At 41.7% G+C, this 26806-nt stretch overlaps 2 protein-coding genes across 5 annotated transcripts; one reads left to right on the plus strand and one right to left on the minus strand.

Moving 5' to 3' along the window:
* The first annotated feature begins 3614 nt into the window (after positions 1–3614).
* Positions 3615–21932, plus strand: ADNP2 (ADNP homeobox 2). 4 transcript variants are annotated; one of them, XM_081919441.1, is made up of 5 exons: positions 3615–3990; positions 7508–7632; positions 11049–11168; positions 14205–14294; positions 15158–21932. In XM_081919441.1, the coding sequence occupies exons 3-5, from the start codon at positions 11061–11063 to the stop codon at positions 18137–18139; spliced, it is 3180 nt and encodes a 1059-aa protein (XP_081775567.1). In that variant the 5' UTR covers positions 3615–3990; positions 7508–7632; positions 11049–11060; the 3' UTR covers positions 18140–21932. The 4 variants fall into 4 exon arrangements, with proteins under 4 accessions (XP_081775567.1, XP_081775568.1, XP_081775566.1 ...); XM_081919442.1 differs by lacking the exon at positions 7508–7632; XM_081919440.1 differs by lacking the exon at positions 3615–3990 and having other exon boundaries at positions 6682–7632.
* Positions 21276–26605, minus strand: BLOC1S4 (biogenesis of lysosomal organelles complex 1 subunit 4). Its single transcript, XM_081919504.1, has 5 exons — positions 26229–26605; positions 25311–25382; positions 24815–24916; positions 23470–23604; positions 21276–22550 (listed from the first exon to the last, which is right to left on the minus strand). Exons 1-5 carry the CDS (start codon positions 26460–26462, stop codon positions 22449–22451), a joined length of 645 nt encoding a protein of 214 aa, XP_081775630.1. The 5' UTR covers positions 26463–26605; the 3' UTR covers positions 21276–22448.
* Positions 26606–26806: the final 201 nt, after the last annotated feature.

The following is a 26806-nucleotide window of genomic DNA, read 5'->3' on the forward strand; positions in this document are numbered from 1 at the left end:
AGCAAGGAGAATAATACAATGAACTACAGCTCAGTTATCCTTAATTGTCCATATGAATGGGCTAAGTTCTCATATCTGATGAATCTTCAGTCGTAACAAATTCCATAAACATGGGGCAGCAAGAGAGAACATTCTTTTAGTTGTCAAGGACAACCTAGTTTCTCAAAGCAGCAGCACCTTCAGCAGAGATTAATTACTGGACCTTGATCATGGAGATACATATGGAAGTAGGCATGCCATCAAGCAAACAGAAATTACACTCTTCAAATGTAAGAACTACTGGTGCTGTGAAAGTAGCCCCAAACAGATTGGAAACCAGTGGAACACGTGCAGTATTAATGCTCCTGGTGGTACCACTCTTCACCAGACTTGTTGACACATTTTTGCCGAACTGAACTTTTAGAAGTGCTTTCATGGGGTGTCCTCCGTGGAGCACAGTAGCATAGTCCAATCAAGAGGTCACCAGGGCATGCAGCTGCAAGGTCTCTCTTTTCCAGAAAAGCATAGAACTGATAGATGCAAGCTTAGCCACAGCCTTCACCTGAGAAAGCAGGAACCCTGTATTCAAGGCTTCCTTCCAACCTGTGAACTTGTTCTTTCAGTGGGAGTGTGATTCCATACAGGACAGACCATTCTACCACTTCTTTGACTTTAGAGCCATCCATTGTTAGCATCTGCAACTTCTCTGGAGTACATTTCACTGTGTTTACTTTGGTCTAGTCTGCTTCTGACACCAACCAGATGTTCAAGGAAGACATCTGGTTCAGATGGAAAGGAGAAAGAGCTTGGTGTTGCTAGCATTACAAGGACAACCCACTCCAGATTGCCTCTGCTAGTAGTTTCATGAACATATAAGCATGGGAGGCAGAGTAGATCCCTGTAGGACAACGTGAACAAGGTTCATTGGGAAAGAATGTCTTCCCATCATCGTTTTCTGGAATCTTCTGATCAGGTAGGAGCTGCATGACTGCAAAATAGTGCCCTCCAATGCCCAAAACATGTCAGACAGAAGAATACCATCATCAGTGGTATCAAAACCATCTAAGAGGTCCAGGAGAATTAGTAGGGTCATTCTCCTGTTTTTCTGCTGACAAAGGTCATCAATCCAGACAAGCAAGGCAATCTCAGTCTGAAATACAATCCTTTCCTACTGTCGTCATGTTTTGTTTTCAAGTGTTTGAAAAGGTTCTTTCCACTCTCTGAATCAAGCTCAGGTGTTTAGTCCTTATTTAAAGCTGTCCAGTTCTCATCCCCAACTACAGTCTATATTATTATTGTAGTAGTATAGTTGATGCTCGGGTTGCGAACGTGATCTGTGCGGGAGGCATGTTCGCAACCCACAGCGCCACATCTGCGCATGCGCGGGTTGCGATTTGGCACTTCTGCGCATGCACAAAGTGTGATTTAGTGCTTCTGCACAAGCGCCGAAACCCGAAGTAACCTGTTCCAGTACTTCCGGGTTTCGGCATGTCCGTATCCCGAAAACTCACAACCTGAAGTGTCTGTAACCTGAGGTATGACTGTAGTAGTAGTTTAGGGAAGCTTTTAATGTTTAATAGGTTATTATATTTTAGTGTTTTGTTGGAAGCCGCCCAGAGTGGCTGGGGAAACCCAGCCAGATGGGCGGGGTATAAATAATAAAATTATTGTTGTTGTTGTTATTGTAGTAGTAATACCCTGCCCATCTGACTGGGTTGCCCCAGCCACTCTCTGTGGCTTCCAACAAATATAAAAGCATAATAAAACATCCCTATACAGGGCTGCCTTCATATGTCTCCTAAAAGTTGTATACTGTAGTTATTTATCTCTTTGACATCTGAGGGGAGGGCATTCCACAGGGTAGACGCCACTACTCAGAAGGCCTTCTGCCTTGGTTCCCCGTAACTTCACTTCTCGCAGTGAATAAACTGTCAAAAAGCCCTTGGAGCTGGACCTCAGTGTCTAGGCTGTATGATGTGGGTGGAGACGCTCCTTCAGGTATACTGGGCCGAGGCTTTTTAGGGCTGTAAATGTCAGCACCAACACTTTGAATTGTGTTTGGAAATGTACTGGGAGTCAGTGTAGATCCATTAGGACCAGTGCTATATGGTCTTGGTGGCTGCTCCCAGTCACCAGTCTAGCTCCCACATTCTGGATAAGTTGTAGTTTCCAAGTCACTTTCAAAGGTAGCCCCACGTTGAGTACATTGCAGAAGTCAAGTGGGAGATAACCAGAGCATGTACCACCCTGGCGAGACACTGCACAGGCAGGTAGTGTCTCAGTCTGTTCCAAATGATCTCTTTGAAGCGTAGAATCTGTTTCTGCATGGGCTGATCCTGCATCTCTTTAACAACGTGTGTAAACAATAGCACATGAATGGGAAATAACAGGAGTTTCTTGGGAAGTAACCTATACAGGTAGTTCAGTGTTCCATGTTCCAAACAGCACCAAGTGTACTATTGCCAAGGTATAGTCAAAGTGATATTGTTGACCATCATCCATGACCATCCTTGGCTGAGATTGATGGGAGCCCAACACCACATGGAGAGCCCCATAATATGTTTAATTACAATGGAACTTGCTTACCTCTTGCCATTGTATTATCACAATACTGACACCATATTTCAAATATGTATTATACAGTCACCCCCCAAAAAGTTTTCCTGCACATTGGGTAGACAGAATCATGAAAGTCCTATTTTGTTGCTGTCACTTAGATTAGCAATTCTTCAACAGATCAGCACATTAGGCTAAGAAGGAAAGTTGGAGCTCTACATTGGGAAAACCCAAGACCTTAAAAGACCCAGTACCAAGAAAGATATAAAATATTAAATTGCCTAGTAAGAACTAGGCTGAGATGCTCCACAAGGATTGGTCTGTGTTCTGCTCTAGTTGCATTTATTGGTTGGTGGTTCCATCTATCATATAGTGGTCCTCATTAACATTTCACAATGGTTCCTAAGGCTCATGAACAATCTTATTATGAAGTTATGATAGACAATCTAGTTTATCCTTCTTCCTGCTCTTTGAGGAATACTCCTTGAGGAAAGAGTATTCCTCATTTTTTTGCATGTCAAGGTGTATATGCTGTTGAAAAGTGTGAACCTTGTGAAACACTTTCCCTCAGAGGCTTCAGTGGTTTCCTCATGCAATGAGATGCAAAGCTTTTTGACATGTCAACATTTCATTGGCTGCTGGCTGTAAGGTGGGATTTCACCAATATACTGATTGCAAACAAGGCTTCCACAACATTCTGTGCAAATATGCAAGGGAAATACTGCATGGCCACGTGGTGGCATCACATGATATGACGTCACAGCGCCACGCCCCCTTGAAAATGACGTCATAGCACGAAATCACGCGGGAGTTTCCACTTCGGAGTTGTTCCAGGAGTTGTACCAGAGCAAGGGAAAGGAAGTGGAGGGCACAGGTGAGTAGTTTAAGGGTGGGGGACACCTCTACAGCACTCCCAGAGCGCTCCCAAGAAGCCACACCATCCTTCCTGGAGAGTTGGTGCTGATGGAGGGAACCAATGGGAGCCCTGGACCACGCGCCTCCCTATTGGTCCACCGACTGGCATGCAAATGTGGGCCGACGTCACTTCCTTGGACAAATCGAGCGCCATTTTCTCTTTCTGGCTTGGGAAGGAGGGAGGAGTACCAGCCGGAGGTGGGTTGATGGGAGCGCGGGCTCAGTGGGGCTGAGCGGGGCACCGGGTCCGACGCTGCACGGCTGCAGGGCGAGAGGTCGGGGCGAGGATGCTGCGGCTGGTCCTCCTGTTGCCGCCGCCGCCGCCGCCCGTCCTGCTGGGCCACTGAGCGCGGGCTGCAGGTCGAGACCGGGAGGCGGGGCAGGGCGGGGCGGCCGCGGAAGGAGTGACCGAGCAGCCGGCCGACCAAGCAAGCGGCCGCGGAAGGAGGAGGCGGCGCCGGAGCCTGCAACGCGTCCAAGCGCCTCGGGGAGCGCAAGAACCGGCGGGCAGGCAGCGGGCTCCCCCTGCCGCCCGGGCAGGTAGGTGCAACACTGCGGCGCTTCGCTGAGCCCGGGCTCCCTGATGCCCAGGGCGGCCTCCGCCTCCCTCAGGCCGCCTTGGCAGGAGCCGCCTCGGTGCGCTGCCAGCCAAGCCACAGCCAGAGGGCAACCCCAGCCTCGTGGGGAAGCCCGCCTTCCCTCCCGCGGGCGCGGAGGGGGAAAAGCCGCGAGTAAAAGAAAAGGCTTCTTCCCTCCGCCTGCTCGCTTCTCCCCGGCGCTGCCACCGGCTCCAATAGCTGAGGGGCTTAAATAAGGTCCGGGGGCTCCTCGGAGGCTAGGGAGGATGGAGTGTCGTGAGGCATTCGGGTTTGCAGCATTATTATAATAATATTATTATGCGTTTAACACCACCAGCTCTGCCGCTCTCCTTCACGTGGAACATCAGTGATTTCAGGAAGCCTGTAATCTCTCGACTGCTTCGTTGGGGGGTGGCTAAAGCTAGACCCATTTTTTTAAAATAAAAAAAACCATTTTGGAATACTAAACCAGTTGCTTAAGGCTAAATAGAATTGTGATTTTTTTTAAGGAAGTGCATTAACGGGGCTTTAGTTACAGAGATGGACTGGAGCAAGCTGTCGAGGGTGTTTATAGAGTGGTGGCTGGCTAGTGTGGTACTTTTCTGGTCCCAAGACTTGAGGGTCGGTTGATAGCGTTGCATATTTTAGGATCTTGCATTTAATTGTCACTGTGGTACTGTATGTGTGATTGGTCTGTTTCCAGCAAGTGATCTGTATTTCCATGGAAGAGTCTGTGAGAGAACTCATATTCCACTGAGACCTGGAATCCAGAACATTTTTCACAAAGTCATGTGTCTGTATGGCCTTAGAGGTGCATGCCTCTCTTTGGTCATAGTGGCTAACCATATGGCAGCTGGAGAGATCATGACATTTTAGGCTTGTAAAGGCTTGAACTTGACTCCCTTGCAAATGTGTTCCTGGCCCACAGTTAGATTAAGAAAGGGAGATTATCAGGAAAAGCAGGATAACCAAAGGTGCAGAGGGTACAAGAGAAGAGGGAAGAAGTCCTGTGCTCACATACAAGTGAGAAGGAAAATGAGAGAGGTAACACTTTGCAGCTCAGACACATTTTGTTTCTGCGATTTTGCCCTCTTTATCTTCTTACTAAAGCACTATTTTTTCTTTACTCCATTTATATGCAGCTTAATATATTTAAAAAATCTCTCAAATGAAGTACTGTAAGCTGAAACAGCAACGAACAATAAATAATACAGAAATACATTAAACAAATAATTGCATTAATGCAATTAACAGTTTACAGAAATACAGTTAACAAATAATTGCTGATACAAATAAGCCACCCCTCCATTCACAGTTCCTTCTCCAGCCTCTGCCCTTTCTCCTGCAGCTTCTTTATTGTCTCTTGGGCAGGGCTTGCATTTATAGGCAGGTATCAAGGTGGGTTCCTGCCAACATAGCAGTTTGAAAGCACGTCAAAGTGCAAGTAGATAAATAGTTACTGCTCTGGTGGGAAGGTAAATGGCGTTTCCTTGCACTGCTCTGTTTCGCCAGAATTAGTGATGCTGGTCACATGACCCGGAAGCTGTACGCCGGCTCCCTCGGTCAGTAAAGCGAGATGAGCGCCGCAATCCCAGAGTCAACCACGACTGGACCTAATGGTCAGGGGCCCCTTTACCTATTACCACACCTGGCTCCAGGTGCAGTAGGTTTGGTGAATTTCCCAGGGGGGTGCTGAGGATGGGAAAAGGACACCCATCCACTCAAAAGTTATTTCTCCAGCCTCTGCCCTTCTCTTCAGCTGATGTAGTAAACGCTTCAGGAGCTCATAAATTCTATGTGGAAACTTGGTATTTCTGCAGGCAGGTGCATCAATGTAGTCTTTTAAAGAAAACTTAGTGTGTTTGTTGCCTCTCCTAGTCAGCAGTGTTGTCATGGCTGTCTTGGCCTGAGTGTTTAGTCCAGAGTAGACATGCTGAATGATGGCAGGTTAATGATAGAATTGTAGAGTTGGAAAGACTGAGGGTCATATGGTCCAGCCCCCTGCAATGCAGGAATCTCAGCTAAAGCATCCATGACAGATGGCTTGAATATGCAATCTTGATTGCCTTATATTAGTTTTTAAAAAATTGTTTAATACATCTTCACATTTTAAGATCAAACTGGAGAGGCTTTCAAATGTAGTTGTGCACAGAATTGTTCTTCAGATCATGATCTTGAAACGAGGAAGAGCAGGAGAGATCTTTCATGGCTGGAATTTTGCTGCTTAAGAGTCAAAACACCATGTTCTATGACAGATTATCGTTTCAGCAATTGGAATTGTAGCCAAGGGAAGGCTTTGAATGAAGTGAAGTTCTCTCCTGTGCACTAATGTAAATGTAAAATTTCCTTATGGTTCTTTTGGTCTTGTAACTCCACTGCTGCTCTAACTTATGTCATTTATCTCTGTCAGCTCTTTGGTCCTTAATATTCAGTGATGTAAATTTTCTGGAAAGTTTTGGAATGGAATTTCTTCCAGTGCAAATTAGGCTAATTAACATAGTGGAATTTGTATTGGAATATTTTCAGTTTCCATGGAATTTCTTTTCTGATTTCCTAGAGAGTTCTAATTTAGTATGCTGTGTGTGTGTGTGTGTGTGTGTGTGTGTGTGTGTATATATATATATATATATATATATATATATATATATATATATATATAAATAACAATGGTTAAAAACTTTGCTTGCCTAACATATTTTAAGGGGTAACTGTTACCATTGAGCCTATGAAGCAGAACATTTTTCATGGAAAAATAAAGCATTGGAATATTTTCTGTCTCATGTTGACTATGTTGTTATGCAAAACCTTATTCTCACATGAGAAAGTGGTGAACAAACCAAATTATGTATCATGTATAAAGTGGAGCAGTCCAGTCCAGGAATTACGTTTTCCAGTTCACTAGGGTCAGGAGCAGCTCCAGTCCAGGTCTTGCATACAAGTTCTATAAAGATCTGATCCTGAAGCAGCTGAAGATGTAGATTTATGGTGGGCTTTCCCCTCTACGTGCTCAGGGGTCCACAGTTTTAGAGGGCTACATCAGAGGCAAGACCCTGAGTCAGAAGAAGGTGAGATCTTTGTCTCATGACTTTGTCTCACACGCTTTCCAAATAAATGCAGACAAGAGAAACAAAGGAGGAGAAAGTTCTTTGTTCCAGTAGGCACAGCTTACCTTCCATCTCAGTGCTCCCAGGCCAAACATAGACACTTTTGTCTCCTTACCTATGAAAGCTCAGGCAGCAAGCATGTATCCCAGGAACAGAGTTCAAGAGGAGCCTGGCACATGGTTCAAGATGGAGAGCAGGCATGTATGTGGTGGGCTGCACTGTGGGAAGGTTCCTTGCTTTGACTTTTGTCAGCTCCAGTCTGATATTGCTAAGAAGAGTTTGGATTTGATATCTCGCTTTATCTTGCACCTGAAGGAGTCTCAAGTGGCTAACATTCTCCTTTCCCTTCCTCCCCCACAACAAACACTCTGTGAGGTGAGTGGGGCTGAGAGACTTCGGAGAAGTGTGACTAGCCCAAGGTCACCCAGCAGCTGCATGTGGAGGAGCGGTTCACCAGATTAGGAGTCTACCACTCTTAACCACTACATCACACTGGCTAAGTAAGCAGCTGTGCATAGCACAGTTAACAAGCTTATGCATGGCAGTTATTTGCGTACCAATGCAATGTGTTGTTCTCTTAGACAACAGTTCTAAGTAGCCACAGCATGCTCAGGGGATGGAAAGGGAAGAAGTACATGCATGGTGCTGGATATGTTTTGAAAGCTTTGGTTGCATCCAGTTGCAGTGGAAACTTTGTCTGCTTTTTCCACCTGCTGGAATCCTACCACACTGGCTATTTAGCATTGCAGTCTTCTGTTTGTATGTGTATTTCATCCTCTGGTTATGCCGCGATATGGCTTTTGCAAAAAATGTGTTAGCTGAATAATGAATAACTTGTGGCTAGCACTGAACAAAAATATGAAAAACCTGAACATTGATAGCTTATAAAATTAGAAATGGTGGGGAAAATTGAACTTGGAGTCACCTGATGAAATTGGTACTAGGCTGAGGGTAAAACAGTAAATAATTAAGGCAACATGTTACATCTTACAGAATTCACTGCCATACTATTGTGACTGCGATGGAAGCATAGGATGTAAGTTTTTAAAATTAAGTTGTGGCAATGGCTTTTTTAAAAGGATTGGAGCAATTCATGGGTTCTTCATTGGACTGTGGATATTTTAGCTTCATTGCTGTACTGGTCAGGAAGGAAGGGACTTTGCTTCCTTCACACCACAGCTGTTGTGGAAGCTGAGTGTGCTGATGGAGCATGGACAGAGCCATTTCTCTGATCCTCTTGCATTTCCATGGTAGCCTAGGAGGAAGGTACTTTGTTTCCTAGCATAGAAGACGTATGAGCTGACAGAAAAGGCACACAGTGATTTGTACCCCTCCACCAGCCTGTTCCCTCACCTGGATGAAATTCCATGAATGTGCCTGCATGGAATTCCTGGTCACCCATGATGAGTAATTCAATACAAGGTGGTTATATCTTATTTGTGTACAATAAATTGGAACTTTAAAGGTTAAAGGCAAGTAGCTATGAGAGAAGAATCATAGGCTGGCTTTATTATACATGAAGTAAGTTACCATGCCCATCACATTGAGTTAGAGAAAATGGTTAGACACTAGATGTCATTCTGGTTGGAATATTTAATGCAGCTATACAAATGCATCCTTGAACAATCTCTGTTCTTTGGAAAAAGAAGTGCTTGAAACATCCATATAAAAAAACCTCTTAATACCAATCTTTCAGATTATCAGTTTTTAGAAGTTGCTACATACAAAAGAACATTCTTGGCTTCATGGAATATTTTATTGTAGTCAATTGATGGTATTATTTTTTACTTGCCAACTGAAAAGTGTCTCAGCCCGTGCTCACAGTCTCGGAGGTATAGCAGTTTCTGTTGCTTTCAGTTTTGCATCGGGTAATTACATTCTGGTATACAGTCGTACCTTGGTTCTCGAACACCTTGGTACTTGTTCAATTTGGCTCCCAAATGCTGAAAACCTGGTTTTTTGTTCTGGTTTTTGAACGTTTTTCATAAGCCGAACATCCGACACTGCTTCCACTTGAGTGCAGAAAGCTCCTGCAGCTAATTGGAAGCCGCACCTTGGTTTTTAATGGTTTTGGGAGTCAAATGGACTCCTGGAACGGATTAAGTTTGAGAACCAAGGTTCCACTGCACTCTTATAAACAGACGAATGACCTTGTCATAGCATTTTGAAGGTTCTGCATCTTGGGATCACATTACTAGGTATCCCCCAAAATCTTAACATCTCTTAATATATCTCATGAATAGGTAGAAACTTGGAAGTGCATGTGATACTTACCATAGTATGTTTTCAAAGCTGGGGGTGCATGGGCGGGGTCCCCACTGACCTGGTATGATTTTGCGCTTGCAAGTACCATATTTTTTCCTCTATAAGACTCACTTTTTCCCTCCTAAAAAGTAATGGGAAATGTGTGTGCGTCTTATGGAGCGAATGCAGACTGCACAGCTATCTCAGAAGCCCGAACAGCAAGAGGGATCGCTGCTTTCACTGCACAGCGATCCCTCTTGTTGTTCTGGCTTCTGAGATTCAAAATATTTTTTTTCTTGTTTTCCTCCTCCAAAAACTAGGTGTGTCTTATGGTCTGGTGCGTCTTATAGAGCGAAAAATACGGTAGCAGTTGGCTCGGAAGATTGTATATACCTGTTAGGGAACACAGTGGGTAGTGAGGTAGTATGGCTTTCTGGCTGTAACTGTGTTTGCCTTATGGGTTGTTTGGTGGTGGTGTTGCATAGCATGCACATCATATGTCTTGAAAGATGTAGCTATTTTTGTCAGCTAGTATTGTGACATACCACTTGGCAGTGTATAGCAATCCAATTAAAGAGGTGTATCTGAAATTCACACCTTGAGTTTGGCTTCTAAACTCGTAATACAATTTACTACTTACATTTCAGTAACTCAGTACTTTGAGCGCCTTTTTCAGACAAATAGATGCTGGAAGGAAAATACTGCAGTTTTCTGGTGGTCTCCACTTGGAATTTTATATTTGGGTTCTCTTGCTAATATTTGAACAGCAGAATTGCACCTCTTCAGTAATAAAGAACTTGAGCAGTAGCATTCATGTACAGGCAGGGTGGATAAAAATAAATGATTTTTTTAAAAAACATGGATTTTTCATTATTTAAATTGGGCTTTTTTATTTAAATCAGATTTATTTGATTTAAATCAGATTTTAAAAAGAAAATGCTTTTGGAGGAAAAAGCTTTCTAAAGATAGTTTGCTATTTAAGTTACATTATAGTCCAAAGGCTATGCATCAGGAAATAAGGATTTGTTTTAAGTTTTTCATGAGTGCTAAAACTCAGTCTGGGTTTTTTTTTAATGGTCGTTTAACCACATCAGTTAACAAACATGGATACATATACTATAATGTTATTGTTTTAGTTAAATAAATTGTTTAAAATGTTATTAAGGAAATAATCCTTCCAATAAAGTACAGCAGAAAAGCTGTCCAAGTATAAACAATAATTTCATAATTACCTGTCTTTGTATTTCTGTTAGTATAACCAAAAAAGGAATTTTTGATATAACTGAAAAAACTACTCTGAAAATTTATTATTCCAAAAATGAAACCTTCATCTGGTTGTAAATATTAAGATTATACCAGTGATTTAATTTGATTTGATTTAAATCAAATCCACCCTGTGTACAGGTAGTGCTACTGTATTTTTATTGTGTTCAGTGGCACTTACTCCCAGGGAAGTCTGTTCAGGACTTGCAACCTTCCTGTGATAAATATAGCTGCATATGTATTATTTGTTGTTTGCCACAGAAAGTGTAAAATCTACAAATATACTCATTTGTTGAAATACGCAGTAATGAAAGTCAGATTAATCTGAATTTTCCTAATGCTTAAGCATAATTTGAAATAATACATTTAACGAAATGATGTATATATGTTGTGTCACCTTGTTTTCTAGGCAAAATTCAACATGCTTCAAATTCCTGTGCAAAATCTTGATAATATAAGGAAGGCTCGGAAGAAAGTAAAGGGTATTCTAAAGGATATTGGGCTTGACAGCTGCCAGGAGTTACTTCAGGTAAGACCCTTATAGTTCTCTATTGTCATTCTTCTTAAGTGAGCTCATGAGTCTTATAAGTGTGGAAATATTGGTTGAAAAAGAGGAGTGGAAAACCAATTCCAGTACAATTGTCCATGAGTAAAACATCATGAGATCCTCTGTAAGTCACTGTGTGCGTGATCATAGGTCTTCAACTGTTTTTTTATAGGATTCAATTTGGGGATTTACTTGTAGCATGCATATTGACTCTTTTTTAAGAAAGGTTTGCAGATTGGAACTCTTCAGTTATTTATTTATTTAATACATTTTTCTCGTATTTCATTTAGGATGACTCTTAGATTACATCCTATGAAACATGACTTGATATATTTCATGTGTGTATTTTTCTTAAAATAAACATAGAAGTAAGTGAAAGCTTTGGTTTGCACAGAAGTAGTATGGTTTGCACAGAAGTACTAATTTACTAGTTTGGCTTGTCAAGAAACAGTATTTACAGAATACACAACTCCTTCAACACCTGTAAAGCTAGAAAAAAGACCAGCTATGATAGGTCACATGAAAATATGAATGGAATGAGAGATCTTTGTTTAGCTTACAGATTCAAGCAAATGGGTATTGGTTACATTAATCTGAGGCTGTGAAGCTCAAAACATAAGATTTTAAAAACATGATTACTTCAAATACAGTCACCCTACTCTCACTTGGAGTGGGAATGCACATCAGTTAAAAAGACGGCATTCCTGCTTCCTCCTTTATTGTGAGAAAAGAATGGGAAAGAGGAAGCGTGTCTTTATGGCACTGGTAGCAGAGATTTGACTAGGCTTCCTTCTGGATAAAGGGCTAGTAGGACTTTGCTCAGATAATTTTGTCTTTGTGGCTGCTGGGGAGCTGTTGGAGTGTGTGTTTATCTTCAACACCTATATATTTTGCTATCGGTGTGCATGCTATGGAAGCTTCAGTAAAGCTGTTAAGCTCACCAACATGAACCAGTTATTTTACTTGGCACACACAAAACACACACTACATATTTACACACTATATACAGGTTACATGTAGGCGTCTCTCCTTTTGGTACCAGAGGGGTTTTTGTACTTTAAAGTCTTTGCTGAATAAAGTCCACACACAAGTCAATTTGCAGTTACAGTGGTACCTCAGGTTACATACGCTTTAGGTTACAGAAATAGTTAATCCAGAAATAGTGCTTCAGGTTAAGAACTTTGCTTCAGGATGAGAACAGAAATCGTGCTCCGGCAGCAGCAGGAGGCCCCATTAGCTAAAGTGGTGCTTCAGGTTAAGAACAGTTTCAGGTTAAGAACGGACCTCCAGAACGAATTAAGTACTTAACTTGAGGTACCACTGTATTCCTGCAACAACTTAAAATCTTCCGGTCCCGAAGTCTGGCAATTCTCCAAATCTTCTCAGACAAGCTCTTCTCAAAGTGTTCAGGTAACTCCACAGTTACACAAGGATCCACTCCTTCCTGATAATGACCACAACCAATGACCCATGACCAGTGTTGTAATCTGAGCTCTTTCATACACAGAGTTCAATCTACCTAGTAACACTAATAGGGAAGTCACCAGATTTAGCCAGGTGCATCTCAGCAATGAGAAAGCTCTTTCCTCACCAATAAAATTAACCCCTTAACAGGAGGTTGGCATGAGTTTCTGGTGAATTGTGCAGGAGTATTAGTCATTGTTTTGCTTTTATATTTGTTGTGCATGATAAATAATATTTTAATGGTTTTCTGAATTTTGGAAAGACTGAGAAAAGTAAAACAAGAATAGAATAGTATTTTTTGCTGTGTAAAAGCAGCAGAAGCTGGTGGTGATGTTGTAGAGCCTGGAAACAACATACACACAGTGTGAATACAGATAACTAAGTTAACATGTATCTAACGGGGCCACATTGTAAATGTATATAGCAATTCAGATAGCTGTGCCTGGCTTTGTTGTGGTATCATGCACATATTGCTGTTGCTCCACCCCTAGTTACTGGCTAGTTCATTGCTATGAAGTGAAAACCTACCCTTCCATCCATTGTTGCCATGATTTGTCACTATTTCCTGTTTTTTTGTTTTTGTTTATAGAAGTTGATAGTCTTAAAAGTTTGCGCCAAGCAGATGAGCAAAATATTGTTTGCTCTTTTAGGAAAAACTGAAGTTCCCCCAAGTTGTTTTTCATTTTCATATTACTATTAATTAAAGCCCATTCATCTGGCTAGGTTGCCTTTGAAGCCCTCTGGTTTATTAAAGATTATGCATAGGGTTTTTTTAGTTTTTTTTAATAAAAAAAACCACACACACCAGTCACAAACACACATTCCATCAGGGCACTTCATTACATCAAACATACAGAACTTTAACTTCAGAGATATGACTATAGTTTCTTGACAAGCAAAACTTGTTCAGATACACCAGAAATTGTGCATTTTAAAAGTCTAGCTCAATTAATTGCAAATATTTAAAACTTTCAAATTGCATAAACTACACTTGAAATAGATTAAACTTGAAATCTGAACAAAGTTAGAAAGGCAGGGGAGACAAGCTGTAAAGAAAACTCTGGCTATAAGACCCTATAGCTTGGGTTAATACCTTCCACACTCAGTGTCACCTGTAGATTACCCACACAGAAGCAAGTAGTGTGGGGAAGCCTTAAGATCTGATAAGCTCACCAAATTTACCACACTTTGAAATCCATTATTGAAAAAAGGCAACATAGCATATATATTTTTCAAATTACAATTTTAATTTTGAGGTTGTATCCAGTATTGTGTGAGTAGAGCTGTGCTTGTGCCGCCTCTACTCACTAGCCCCTAAAATCTGCTTCAGAGGGTCCCCCAACTCTCTGGAGCAGTTTTTGCTTGTGTTTTGGCACTGCAGGGCAGGGGGGAGTCCTGTTGTGCAAGGGAGGTGTTGTGAGTGAATGGAGCAGAGGCATTGGACACAGCCTGCAGTTTATATCCAACATAATGAACTTACTGACTTTGAATTGTATAAAATAGGGTTTTCTTTTAGTTGCATGCTGTTTTAGAAATCTTTGTTTGTTTTTGTAGACTCTGAAAAGTTTTGACCCAGGAGAAAAATATTTCTGCAACACTTCATGGAGTGATGTGTCTCTTTGGGAGTCTGTGACCAGAAGAAGGGTATGTTTATTCATTACAGTTTTCAGAATGCTGTTTGAGCCCACTGGTTTGTAAATACCTAGTGGATTTTTTTTAGCCTTTGTGATACAGCATGGGATCAACTATGCAATGCAAACTGTTTCTTAGATGGCTATCAGTCTTAGAAGCTGATTGCAATATAGCAAGAGGTGTGCATGCTTTTCTTCAGTTCACATGGAACTTGGTGTATTATTTTTTTTTTTGGGATGCCATTATAATGACTGATTAGAAGATGAAGAGAAAATGATGGTCTTGAAAATGATGATCTCAAAGAGTAAAGAAACTATTATTGTTTCCTGGTGACTAACTGATAACCAAGCAGTAGCTTTCCCTCATTGTTTTCTGTGTTGGCTAGAATCCAAATTTTCACCCAGTTTTTGAATGGGGCTATGGGGTGGGGTTATGTTGCCAGCACAGCAACATAAAACATCTACATCATTTTGCTTCTTCTGCATACAGTTTGTGTTGTTATGCAAGCATATTAGTGATGAAAAAGTTGTGTTCATATAAATGCATAGGATGTTGGCCTGATGAAAGTGAAGAGAATTTTACTGATCACTACTGTAAAAAGTGCAGTGCTTTTGCAAACAGTCGGGACTCTTTAATATACCATGTCCTGACATCTGAAGTACACAAAGACCTGGAGAATATATTGAGACCTATAATACTCCAAGAGAGTATTCTCTCTTGGATGTGGAAAGTTCTGATCGCCTGAAGAAACTTCTATGTTGACTGAAATTAGTATAGTGGCTTTCAGAACTTTAGTATTTTTATTGGACAATCAGCATAAATATGTCTTTTGTAGATGCCAGTTGAAGTAACTGCCCCTTTTTCTTATTTTTCAGAGATACAGAACAAATCCGTACTGCTGTAGCCTCTGCAAGTTTTCATCAAAATTTCTTTCTTCTTTCAAAAACCACTTGAACCGTTACCATGAAGATGAAGTTGACCAAGAATTAGTTGTTCCTTGCCCAGAATGTGCATTTGCTTCTCATTCCAAAGTAGTGGGAAAACACCTTCGTATATTTCACTCTAAGAAAAAAATTCAAAACTATAGTGTGAGTGGTGGCATGAGACAATTCCGGAGTGATGCAGTAAACTTCATATGCCAGAAATGTCAGTTTACAGACACATTATACTATAATACGAAGAAACATGTATTGGTAACCCACTTCCAAAGCCTAATAAGCACATACTTTGAGGAGAGGCCTGATGAAAGTGAAGAGAATTTTACTGATCACTACTGTAAAAAGTGCAATGCTTTTGCAAACAGTCGGGACTCTTTAATATACCATGTCCTGACATCTGAAGTACACAAAGACCTGGAGAATATATTGAGACCTCTAATTTCAGTGCAGCCTAAAAAATCAGGACAAGCAAAGTCACAGCATATCGTCAGTATTGCACCCAAGCCTTCCACAGTTGGAGCCACACCATCGCTGATACCTACCACTGCTTCAGTGGGTTCACCTTCTCCTACGTGTATCCAACTTTCACTTCCATCAGTGAATCAGAATCAGAATGTGGTGCCAACAAAGGCAGTCCCAAACACAGTTGGACCAAATGCCTCCAGTAGCTTGACACATCCATCATCGTCAGCTTCAGTTGCCCAGACATGTCATACACTACTGCCTAGCCACACAGGTCCGAACAATGTGACTCTTCGGTCTGCAGTTCCTCATCCAGTCTTTGTTTCTCATCGACTTCCTGTGAAGCAGCCAGTGAGACCTGACATTCTCTGCCTAAACCAGCCTCCTGGGAGCATAAGTCGAACTGTTCCTCCAGGAGTCCTTTCATTCACTCGGCCTGTCCGGCCTACCCTGCTTCCTGTTAATCAATCTGTTAGGGCCGTTGGCAGTCCAGTTTTGCCGGGGTCTCACCCTGTAACTCAGCCTGCTGGTTCTCTGAACAGACCCATTGCGGCTAGCTCTGTTCCTGTAAACAGGCCTTCTTCACCTGGCGTCCTTGCTGTAAACCGACCTGTTGGTAGCTTGAACCAGCCCAGTGGTCCTGGGGTCCTTCCAGTCACCCAGGCGATCCCACCAGGGGTTCTTCAGTTTAATCATCCTGTTGCACCTGGAGTTCTTCCTGTAAACCAGTCAGTTGGACCTGGGATTCTCCAGTTCAATCAGCCTGTTGCACCAGGAGTACTTCCTGTAAACCCGTCTGTCAGACCTGGAGTTTCTCAGAATGCTACTTTACTGACTGCGGGACCTATCCTTCGACAGTTAATTCCAACTGGCAGACAAGTTAATGGGATACCTACGTATACCCTTGCCCCAGTTTCAGTAGCTTTGCCTGTGCCAGCGGGTGGAGGGGTGACAACAGCTCCACCTCCTCAAATGCCTGTTCAGCTGATGCAATCTAGTACAGTTACTCAGCAGTCTCAGGCTCCAGCTACTGTGCCTTCCTCTGTAGTAGTCACTTCTTCCACGAATACCCTCGCCAAGACTTCTGTCTCTGCCTCTGCAATGAGCCTAGCCCTTAAACAGGCCAAGCAGTGGAAGACCTGCCCTGTTTGCAGTGAGCTTTTCCCATCAAACGTCTATCAGGTGCACATGCAAGTGGCTCACAAATGCAGTTCAGGGAAGACGGGCAAGCTTGATACAGACAAAGTAGCAGCCTGTGCACCTTTTCTGAGATGGCTAAAAGATAAGACGGTCAGGTGTTTTTCTTGTAAATGTTTTCTCTCTCAGGCAGAGCTTATAAAACATATTTTCATACATGGATTAGCTTGCCTGTTTTGCACCAGTACTTTTCACGACCTAAAATGCCTTGTGGATCATACTAAAACTGTACATAAGGGGAAGAAGAAACTACATGCAGATTATGATGACAAAGGTTTTCAACTTGAGAGTGATTCGGAAGGTGACCTGGTGTTTCCTCACTTTGACTTCAACATAACTGTAAAAGAAGAACTTTGTGAAAAAGAAGTACACCTAGCATTACTTGCTGGGGTAAATTCAAGGACACTTATTCCTCTGTACATGAAGCTGCAACATGAGACTGCTGATATGAATAATGGCAATAAGAAAGTATCAACTTGCCCTTTTTGTTACGGTGTTTTCACTAGCCTAGAAGCCTACGAGTTCCATTTGAAGGACAGGCACCATATCATGCCAACTGTGCACACCATTTTAAAGACCCCAGCTTTCAAATGTATCCACTGCTGTGGTGTATATACTGGCAACATGACTCTGACTGCTATTGCTGTGCATCTGCTTCGCTGCCGGAGCGCTCCCAAAGACAGCACCCCAGCTGTGAAGATGGAGCTTGAACTCGACGAGAAGAAAGATCTGGCACTTGTGAATGGTGAAAATCATGATGATCCTTCTCTCTCAACAAAGAGGAAACTATCTGATCAGCTTTATTCTGTTGCAGAGGACCAAATGAATGATGACCAGCCATTCCTGATTATAGACAGTGGCACAGCCCAAGTTCCAGCTAAGGAAATGACTTTTGTGCCTTCCAAGAGACAAAAGACTGATCATAAGTCTGAAACTAAGGGCCAGCCCTCCGTTGAGAATCTTCACATTTTAGCATTAAATCCAAAGCCATTCCAACAGTGCTCAAATGAAGTTCAGAAACTGTTTCTTATAGATTATTTTCACAAGAAGCCGTATCCCTCTAAAAAGGAGTTAGAGTTACTGTCATCCAGTCTGTGTGCTTGGAAAGTTGACATTGCATCATTCTTTGGGAGAAAGAGACACACCTGCCTAAGGGCAATAAAAAAACTTAAGCCTTCTGTGCTTTTGGGATTCAATATGTCTGAACTTAAAAATGTGAAGCACAGTTTGAATTTAAAATGTGAATCAGAAGATGTGTAATTTTTTTTTTAAAAAAAAACTCTCATAAGGCAATCAAGATTGCATATTCAGGCATCTGATATGGATGCTTTAGTTCAGATTCCTGCATTGCAGGGGGTTGGACTCGACCCTCGGCGTCCTTCCAACTCGATGATTCTTTGAATTGTCTCACTGATTTAGTTTCTTGTGATTATTAAAAGATTAGTACGCAGTGCCTCTTTCATTTGGGCTGTGTGTTCTTTGTGGCAGTAGGGTACAGTATAGTATACCTGAGGCTCTGGGTTTTTGTTTTGTTCTTTTTTGCTGTTCATGGGGTAGTTTTCTCTGCCTATGGTTTTTATACAATTGTGTAACAATTTTCCTGGCTTTTTTTTTAAAGTACAAATTGTTTCTAAAAGTGTATATGTTTGATAAAATAAAACTATTAGGAGGGCCATAATTTAAAAAAACCACCTCCCCTATCTTTAAAATTAATATGTTTAACTTGTAACCTAATCTTCAGATTGCTCTCCAAATTAACAACAGATTTACCAGTGACAGCTATAACAAATGCAGAAACTTTGATTAATTGAAAAGTAGCAGTTGCTGCCTTTAGTTGTGAAACATGTAAGCCAAGGATTTGCAAGCACTGTTTTCTAAACTATTTGTTTTACAATAAGAAACTATGAAGGCTTACATAAAAAATGGCAACTTTTCTCCCCTGAAGTTAAAACTTTGGTTTAATAATCCTTGATTTGCATTTTGGAATAAATAAGAGAGAGGAGCTGTCCATTTGATATTGAGTTATAATGACAACCTAGGGATCTTTTCATATGGCTCCATCGCTTGCTGGGAGCTCTGATGACATAGCATACTGTTCTAGGCAGCACTTGGCTATGTACACTTTATGAAGGCTTTTCACTGGCTGCTCTGCTCTATGTTAGCAAATAATCCCAAGCCACTTTTGTTTGGGGCAAGGGATCAAAGACTTCAGCAACACTAGCCTAGTGCAGGCCCTGAGTTTATTCAAGTTTCTCACTGTATTTGAATCAATGTTTATTGAAAGCTCTTGCTATCATTACAGTAGCTGAATTATTTCCTGCGTCACTCAGATGACAACCTTGTCTAAAGTTAGGCAAGAGATTGCACATGCAGAGTACTCTTTAAAAACAAATAGGCCTGCGAACAAGGGGCAGGTTTTATTGCTTCTCTTGTCTCTTACTTTTCAGCAATGTATGTTCTGACATCTCTACAGAATACTGTTGTTTTAACCACTAACATTTAACATTCTGTTCAACTTGACTAGGACACCTTATTACTTTAGCATCAAGAAAAGAAAATGATATATTTGGTGTGCTGACTTGACATTGTTTTCTAGTTACTAACGTGTCTTTTATGGCAAGAGAATTTTTGTTAAGGTGAAACTGCATGTAAATAACTGTGCAATTTAAGCAGTTGCATTATAGGCTGTTCGGTTTCTATAAATGTCAGAAAATTGTTCAGAGGGCTTTTTGGTTTGGTTCTATTCTTTAATACAATCTCATCTGACAGTGAATAATGCCAGTGCAAAAAATAAATAAATTCTGCAGTGGGGGTCCTGTAGGCACAGGTAGATTTACTTTTGTTTCAGCATTGATCCTTATGTATATGCCAGAACTTGGTGAAAGAAATGAGCTGAAGTAGTGGTGATTACTACTACTTCTACTGTTTTAACTTTGACCTTCATCCATTCATGTGAGAATACCCAGAGAATGTGGAATAATGCCTCCCTCCGCCATTTTGTGGGGGGAAACTAGGAGGTAGAAGTAGTGGCAAAAGCAAACTGCTTTTACCTGAAACCCAGATGCTGGCAGTAAGTACAAAACAAAAATCACTGCAGACGTTAAGGAAAGATCAACTTGGCTTTGGGAAATGACCTATAAATCAAAACTGACTGAAGTGCAACTATCTGTGTTCAGTGCCGGCCAACTAGGCTGAATTTCAACTTGGCCAAAGTTAATATGTGAGTTTATTTTAAGTTGCAGGGTAAATTATATGACAGTGCTAATTATTATGCTTGGCTCTCACTACAGCACATGCCTGAATACTGCATGTATGATCTGCCAAGAATGGAAGTGAATAGAGGTGCATTAGTGGTGCTTTCGTGAACAGCTCCTCTTTATTTTTCTAGACGCCAAGGATTATGAAGGAGTGAGAAGAGCACATAAGCTTGAGCTGCTCCTTACAGTAGGAGAGAGCCTGGTCTGTTACATGTTAGAGCAATTGATCTGTTGACTTCAAATAAACCCAAGTTTTCAATTTTAGATGTGTATAGAATTTTTTTAAGTGACGTAATGAAGCAGCATTCAAGCAAGCAGGCCTTTGAGAACTCTTTGTTTCCTGTATACTGTGTCTTAGACTCTGTAGGCAGGCTTGAGCTGTAAAACTCCCTGGCAGCACTACTTCAGGCCACAGGTGTGTTGGGTGTTTGGACATGCACTGGTGAGGGGCATTGCCTATGCAGGCTGTGTATATTAGTGAGACACTTAGGTTGGATTCTCTTTCCTGACAGGTAGTCTTTTACATGAAACATGGTTCCATTTAATTGTGTAGCAGCCCACTCAGACTGAAAGAGAATTAAGAAAAAGCTTTGTTTGCCACTGCATTCTGCTAAATACATTCTGTGCACCCTTTGATTCTGTAGAGCTATGTTAGTCATGTTTGGGTGAGATAATACATAACTAAGAACTACTATCCCGAAAAGAACCACATTCTATCTCCCCACCAGTATCCCCTGTACAGTAGTGAAGAATTGATTATCAAGAGGGTGCAGAAAGTACTTGTGCTTGCAAAAGCCTTTCGCTAGGTTTCTCAATATGGCAGCATTGAAAATAGTTTCACTGCTAGAGGAAAAGTCCAAATTCCATAATCTTTTAATAAAAATACATCCTAGTTTCTGTAACAATGTGAGAGTTGACTTATATAGATGAGGGGTTGCCAGTCTTTTTTAACCAGTGCACACAGTTTAAATTTTGAGAGTTAACAGGCTGCCATTGGGGTGGGGGGATGGCATGCCATAACACTATATTAGAGAGTATGATCTTGATGAATTCATTGGCCATAATCCCAAACAAGTGGGCTTATGAGTGCAACCTTACATATTTATAGTTTAAAAATAAAAACTTCATACGCTAAGGAATCTTATTTAAACTTTAATTAGATTTTAAGTTATAAGAGCTTTGGCCACTGCTTTTGGCATTTTATATACAAACGTTTTAAGGTATTCATCAAAAAGGGCTTTGTCAGCAACAGTTCCCCAGAATTGTTGCAGTAGGCAGCACCTATAGCTGTTTGACTTGACTTTGCAGCTTTTGCCTCTCCTTGTTTAAACAGTGCATTTCCACCCAATACATTGAACTGAATCCAGATACATTCATTAAAAGGGCATGAATGTATAGTTTTGGTCCTTATTGCACTTAAAAGTACCACAGAATATTTTTTTAAAAAATATCCTTGTGGTATGTGGGTTAATACTAGCAGCAGAAATAAAAAAGTGAGATGCAAAAGCATACATTTCCTGTTTTCTCCCCTCTTAATCTCTTAACTGCAGATGGGTATTTATACATTTTTTTATTCCAATTTCTGAAATGAAAATAACCAAGAAAATATTACTAGAGTATGGCAACTGGTTGCCCATATGCCAGTCTACTCCTGGGCAGAGGAAGACAAAAATGAGTTCTATTGCTTGGCCTCTTCCATTTCCTCACAATTCATTTTAGGTCCAAAGAAGGGGCTGTAGATCTAAGGAACACATAGAAAAGTATACCTGCTTCTACCTAGCATTTCAATGTTGACATGTAAAAAAGGCAGGTGTGTGTTTATGGCATCCTTAGGGGGCAGGTGTAAGAAAAGAAGGTATTAACTTACGTGTTACTTCCCCACTTGCCTTCCCTGACACTCTCTAGCCTGGAAAGGTAAAAAAGGTGTTTGGTAGGTAGCTGATCATAAGGAAGCCCATTCTGCACACACTTACCCTCTTTCCTAAACATAAAATCAGGGAGGGGGAAGGACTGCTTATGTCTATATTGCATGAGAGTGTGCTTGCCTCCACCCAAAACCATCTCCCTCTCCCTGCCTTCAAATTGGGTTACTTGCAAGGTTAGCTGCCAAACATGAGTGTATAGTTCACCTTGTTGGAAGACTGGAAAAACAGTATATTCTATACAAAACTAAGCTGAAATATGTTTGAAGAGGGCCTGGGACACATGGGAAGCAGCAGGACATAATTTCCAAAGAATTGCAACTACCTAAGATCAGCACTGAACTTGCTTAGATAAGACTCTCTTGTCAATAATGTCATTGTCAAGCTAAATCACATATACTGTGCTTCACCAAGGGAAGGAAAGTAGTCTTCTGTCTTGAAGAGATCAGGAGGTTCATAAACTGTTTGATTCTGCCTTGAGGAAGATGTTTTCTGGAATTAAAACCTGTATGTTAAAATACTTGCTCACAACAGAATAAACAGAAATAAATCATGAATTCCCCACAATTTTAGTGGTAGCTTAAGAGGAGCCCTGCTAGTAGTATTCTGTTCCCACAGTGGCCAAACTAGACTGTTCCCACAGTGGCCAAACTAGACTGCCCACAAGCAGGTTCCAAGTGCAACAGTACTCTCCCCACTTGTAATTTATAGCAACTTGTAAGGCAAAAGATTTTTGAGTCATCGTGCCCAGAAGTACAAAACAGGCAAGATCCAAAAAGGAACTGAGAAAGGATTGAGCTGACTGTCATTCATTTCTTATGGAAGCAAGTAACTTCTATTCACCTGTGGAGGACTTACATGAGATAGCAAGGTGAATCATGTATGAATATTTCTGTTGGTTGGTGGGGTAGGTTGGCCACTGTGGGCATACCTTTGTTAACAATTGAGTACTTAGGGGTTACATTTAATAAAACAGTATTTTGCAATCATGGCACATATAGCAAGTTCCAAATCTCCTGCCCCCCCCAAACCATTTCCCATCTCAGATAAATGCAGGGGTGGGGTGGAGGGTGGGCCGCAACCCTTGAAGGGAAGAAGCACGCCGTAAGCAAATGTCTGTGAGGGATATAACACTCCAAGAAAGTTATCTAGATTGCATTATGTTTCATTCCCTTTTATGTATCTAAATCCACACATCCATATGTTGACTGTCAGGATCAACCAACCACACCTCTACTTAATGAATCATCATCATAATCATCTCAACAGTGGGGAGATTTGCCAAAGTTGTTCTCCTGGGCTTACCAACTAATCTAGTAAGTTGACATCTGAACATAACAAAAGCTTATGATATTTGATATCAAATACATTATTATAGCAAGCATTTCCATAGTTGAGGAACAAAACTTACATTAAGGAAAGATGGCACATTGATTGTGTGTAGAAATTTTTTGAAAGTATTTGGGAACGTTCCAAGGTCTGATTCTGCCTTTGTGATCTGTTCTTCCATCCCTGACACACTATTTCCAACCATTTTTACAAAGGCCTGAAACACAACAACAGATCAATAGCAACGAACAGGTGCAATATGGGAGAATATTAAAGGGACATTTCTTTGCTCAAATAGTTCTATTGCTCATATAAAAAACCAAATTTTCTGTACACATGTCAGAAACCACTGGCATCTGTTCTACAGCCACATTCCAAATTCCAGCTTAGACTTAGTACATGAAAATCAATGCATTTCAAAGCACATTTAACTGCATTAGATTGTGGAAAAGCATCTGTTTAACGAAGACAGGAGTGCCTGGCATGCTCTGGTCCATGGGGTCACGAAGAGTCGGACACGACTAAACAACAACAAAATCTGTTTAACACATGTTACACAGTGGTTGAATAATCTGTTGGTTTTTTTAAAAAAAATAGAACCTTGAGAGTCAGTGTTACCTATGTCAAGAGTGCTAACTACATATTTACAAAAAGTATTGGAAGCACAGTAGGGGTTTTTGGGTGGTGGGAAACAGAACAGAAATGAAGAATCCCAAGATTTCTTATATGTTGAACTTCTAAACTCCTTTGAAATCTGAAGAGTCATAATTTTTACAATGTAAGATGACTGATTATACTGTGATACCTTGGTTTTCGAACGTCTCCGTTGACGAACATTTCAGTTTTCAAACGCAGCAAACCTGGAAGTAAATGCTTCGGTTTTCGAACGTGCCTCGGAAGTCAAACATGTCATGTGGCTTTCGTATCGAGTTTTCCATATTGAGTTTTCCATTTTGAGGCTTCTATATTGAGTTTACCATTTTCGAACGTTCTGGAGCTCTTAACGGTCTTCCAGAATTGATTACGTTTGAAAACTGAGATACCACTGTATATGCCAAGACAGCATAGCAAGCTCTTCCCCTAGTGTGCCTGGATACACTGATTTACGCTACAAAGCCACATTCCTCCTCTTTTATTTGAAATTTACAGGAGCAAGGATTTATTTTTTTTAAAGTGACGGTTATACTAAGTTTTAAGAATAGCAAGGGACCATGTGCCCAATCTACAAAATCATCTGCACACAGGAAAAGGAATGGACATGGAAACTTCTCCTTTCCAGCTGGGAAGTTCTACACAAATTTTGGAGCTCAATTGTTTGGATTGGGTGAATATATTTATGTTACAGGATCAAAAAGAAAATAGCCCAAAGATTAGTTCCAAGTAGTCCTGTAAAAAAGGGCTGTGATACTGACATTAGAAACACATACCTCCAGTTTGTCAATCTTTCTATACAGTTGCTTCATTTCCATTGCCTTTGCATGAATATGAGGCACACTTTCACTTACTACTTGAGAGGAATCACTTCGAATCTAAAAAAATATCAGACAAGAAAAATTCTAAACAACAGCATTAAGATTACTTGAGATCTCAAACATCATCTAAATGAAAGAATAAAATGTTATTTAAACCCACAGGCCACTACAAGTAAAGAATTTGTGTTTAAGTGCTCATATAAAGAACAATCATAATCTAAACAAAACTATTTGGCTCAGAACAATTGGTTAAGGCTATTTCATTTTTTGTTTGGTTGATCTGAGCAAATCTGCACATGCCTGCGGGTAATGTTGGAATGCCACAAAAACTGGAATGCTACATGTTAAAACAAGCTAGAATCAGATTATTAATTTCATGTTGGTGAGAAAGCATGCCTAAAGGTAGTTTGATTTCAGTGGCTGACCGTATCTATTGTGTTCTTAGACTTACCATGTCTAACATCCCCACAAACTCATCTACCCTTGTCAGCAAATCTTCCAGACTTTTGTCTAAGGTTTCAATCTGCAAAAAATAAATAAAAATGCAAACGTCACAGGGCATTCTTATGTGGAATTCTCTCCCTAGAGAGGCTCGCCTGGTGCCACCTTTGGGCACCAGAAACACTCTTCTCCCAGGCCTTTGGCTAATTAAACGATAACCTTTTAAATTTGTGTCTGCAACGGGGGTGGAGTTTTTGTTTGCTACTATGTTGTGTCTTTTTTTGTGCTTCTCTGATGAGGGCATTATAGAAATTAAGAAATAATGATAACACATGGAGTGGAAGAAACTCAGGGCAAAGTGGAGCTTGCTTCTGAGTAAACAGACACAGGATTTGGTTGAACAATGGAAGCAATACCCATTAACCTCCAAGAACGAAACTCCTCACAAAGTCCAAGGCCAGTAAGACCATAAACTAAAGTCCTACAGCTGCTGCGTTGCATAAAATCGGAGGTGAGAGGGTGGGCGTAGTCATAATTTATTTGGGGGGGAGGCGCTAGGACACCCATCTGTCATCCTGCGGATCCTGAAGGAAATGTCTCAACGGTTCTTTCAAATTACTTTCTTTGGACCCAAAGTGCTCAGAAAAATCTTGACAAAATCTTTCTACAGTTTCTACTCTTAGTTAAATATTTATTTATTTAATTGATTTTGGGGAGGGGGGCTCGCTACGCCCATGGGGTAAGTGAGTCCAGCCTAAAGGGGTGAGCCCACTTCGCCCCCTTACCTGGGACCCCCCCCCATTAACCTGGGGGGGGTTGCTTCGAGGGAAGCACCGCGGCGCGACCCAACTCTCCCTCCCCGCTCCGAGGCTGCGGTTAAGCGGCGGCTTCCCCTCCTGAGGAGACGCGGGCGAGTGATTGCGCTCACCTGCCCGGTTGGGGCGACTCCTCCCAGCGGCGAGGGCAGCAGGTACCCGGCGTAGTCCGCCGCAGCCGCGGCCAGCAGCAGCTCCGCTCCGCAGGCATCTCCTTCGGCCGCGTCTTCTTCCTCCTCCCCGATGCCGGAGGCGCTGCTGTGGCTCTGAGAGACGTTGCCGCTGTCGCCGCTCAGCTGCGGAGGCGGCGGCAGCAGCGGCGGTTCCTCAGCTGCCGCCTCATCCATTCGGTCCCCTCCCTCGCGCTACTACTCTCCGCCCGCGCGCATCAGGAAGCCAACCGCCTGTCACCTGACGAAGCGCTTTTCAACGGTCGGCCCGTCAACAGTCGGCGGAGTAGCGGGAGGGGGCCTTTCCTCATCTACGGAAACCCAGCGGGGACACGGCCAAAGGGAAGGCTCGTTTGTTAAATAATGAGGGGCGTGGCGTTCTTTTGAGCGGAGCCCGTGATTGGGTGTCTTGGGACTAGAGGCCCCGCCTCAGGCCTGGCCCCCGAGAGCGGCCTCCCTCCTTTCCTCAGTCTAGGCTGGAGAGCCTCCAGGGAGGTGCTTCCGCTTTCGTTTTCCCTTCT

This window comes from Podarcis melisellensis (genome assembly GCF_964234715.1).
Source record: "Podarcis melisellensis genome assembly, chromosome: 7".
Taxonomy (NCBI): domain Eukaryota; kingdom Metazoa; phylum Chordata; class Lepidosauria; order Squamata; family Lacertidae; genus Podarcis; species Podarcis melisellensis.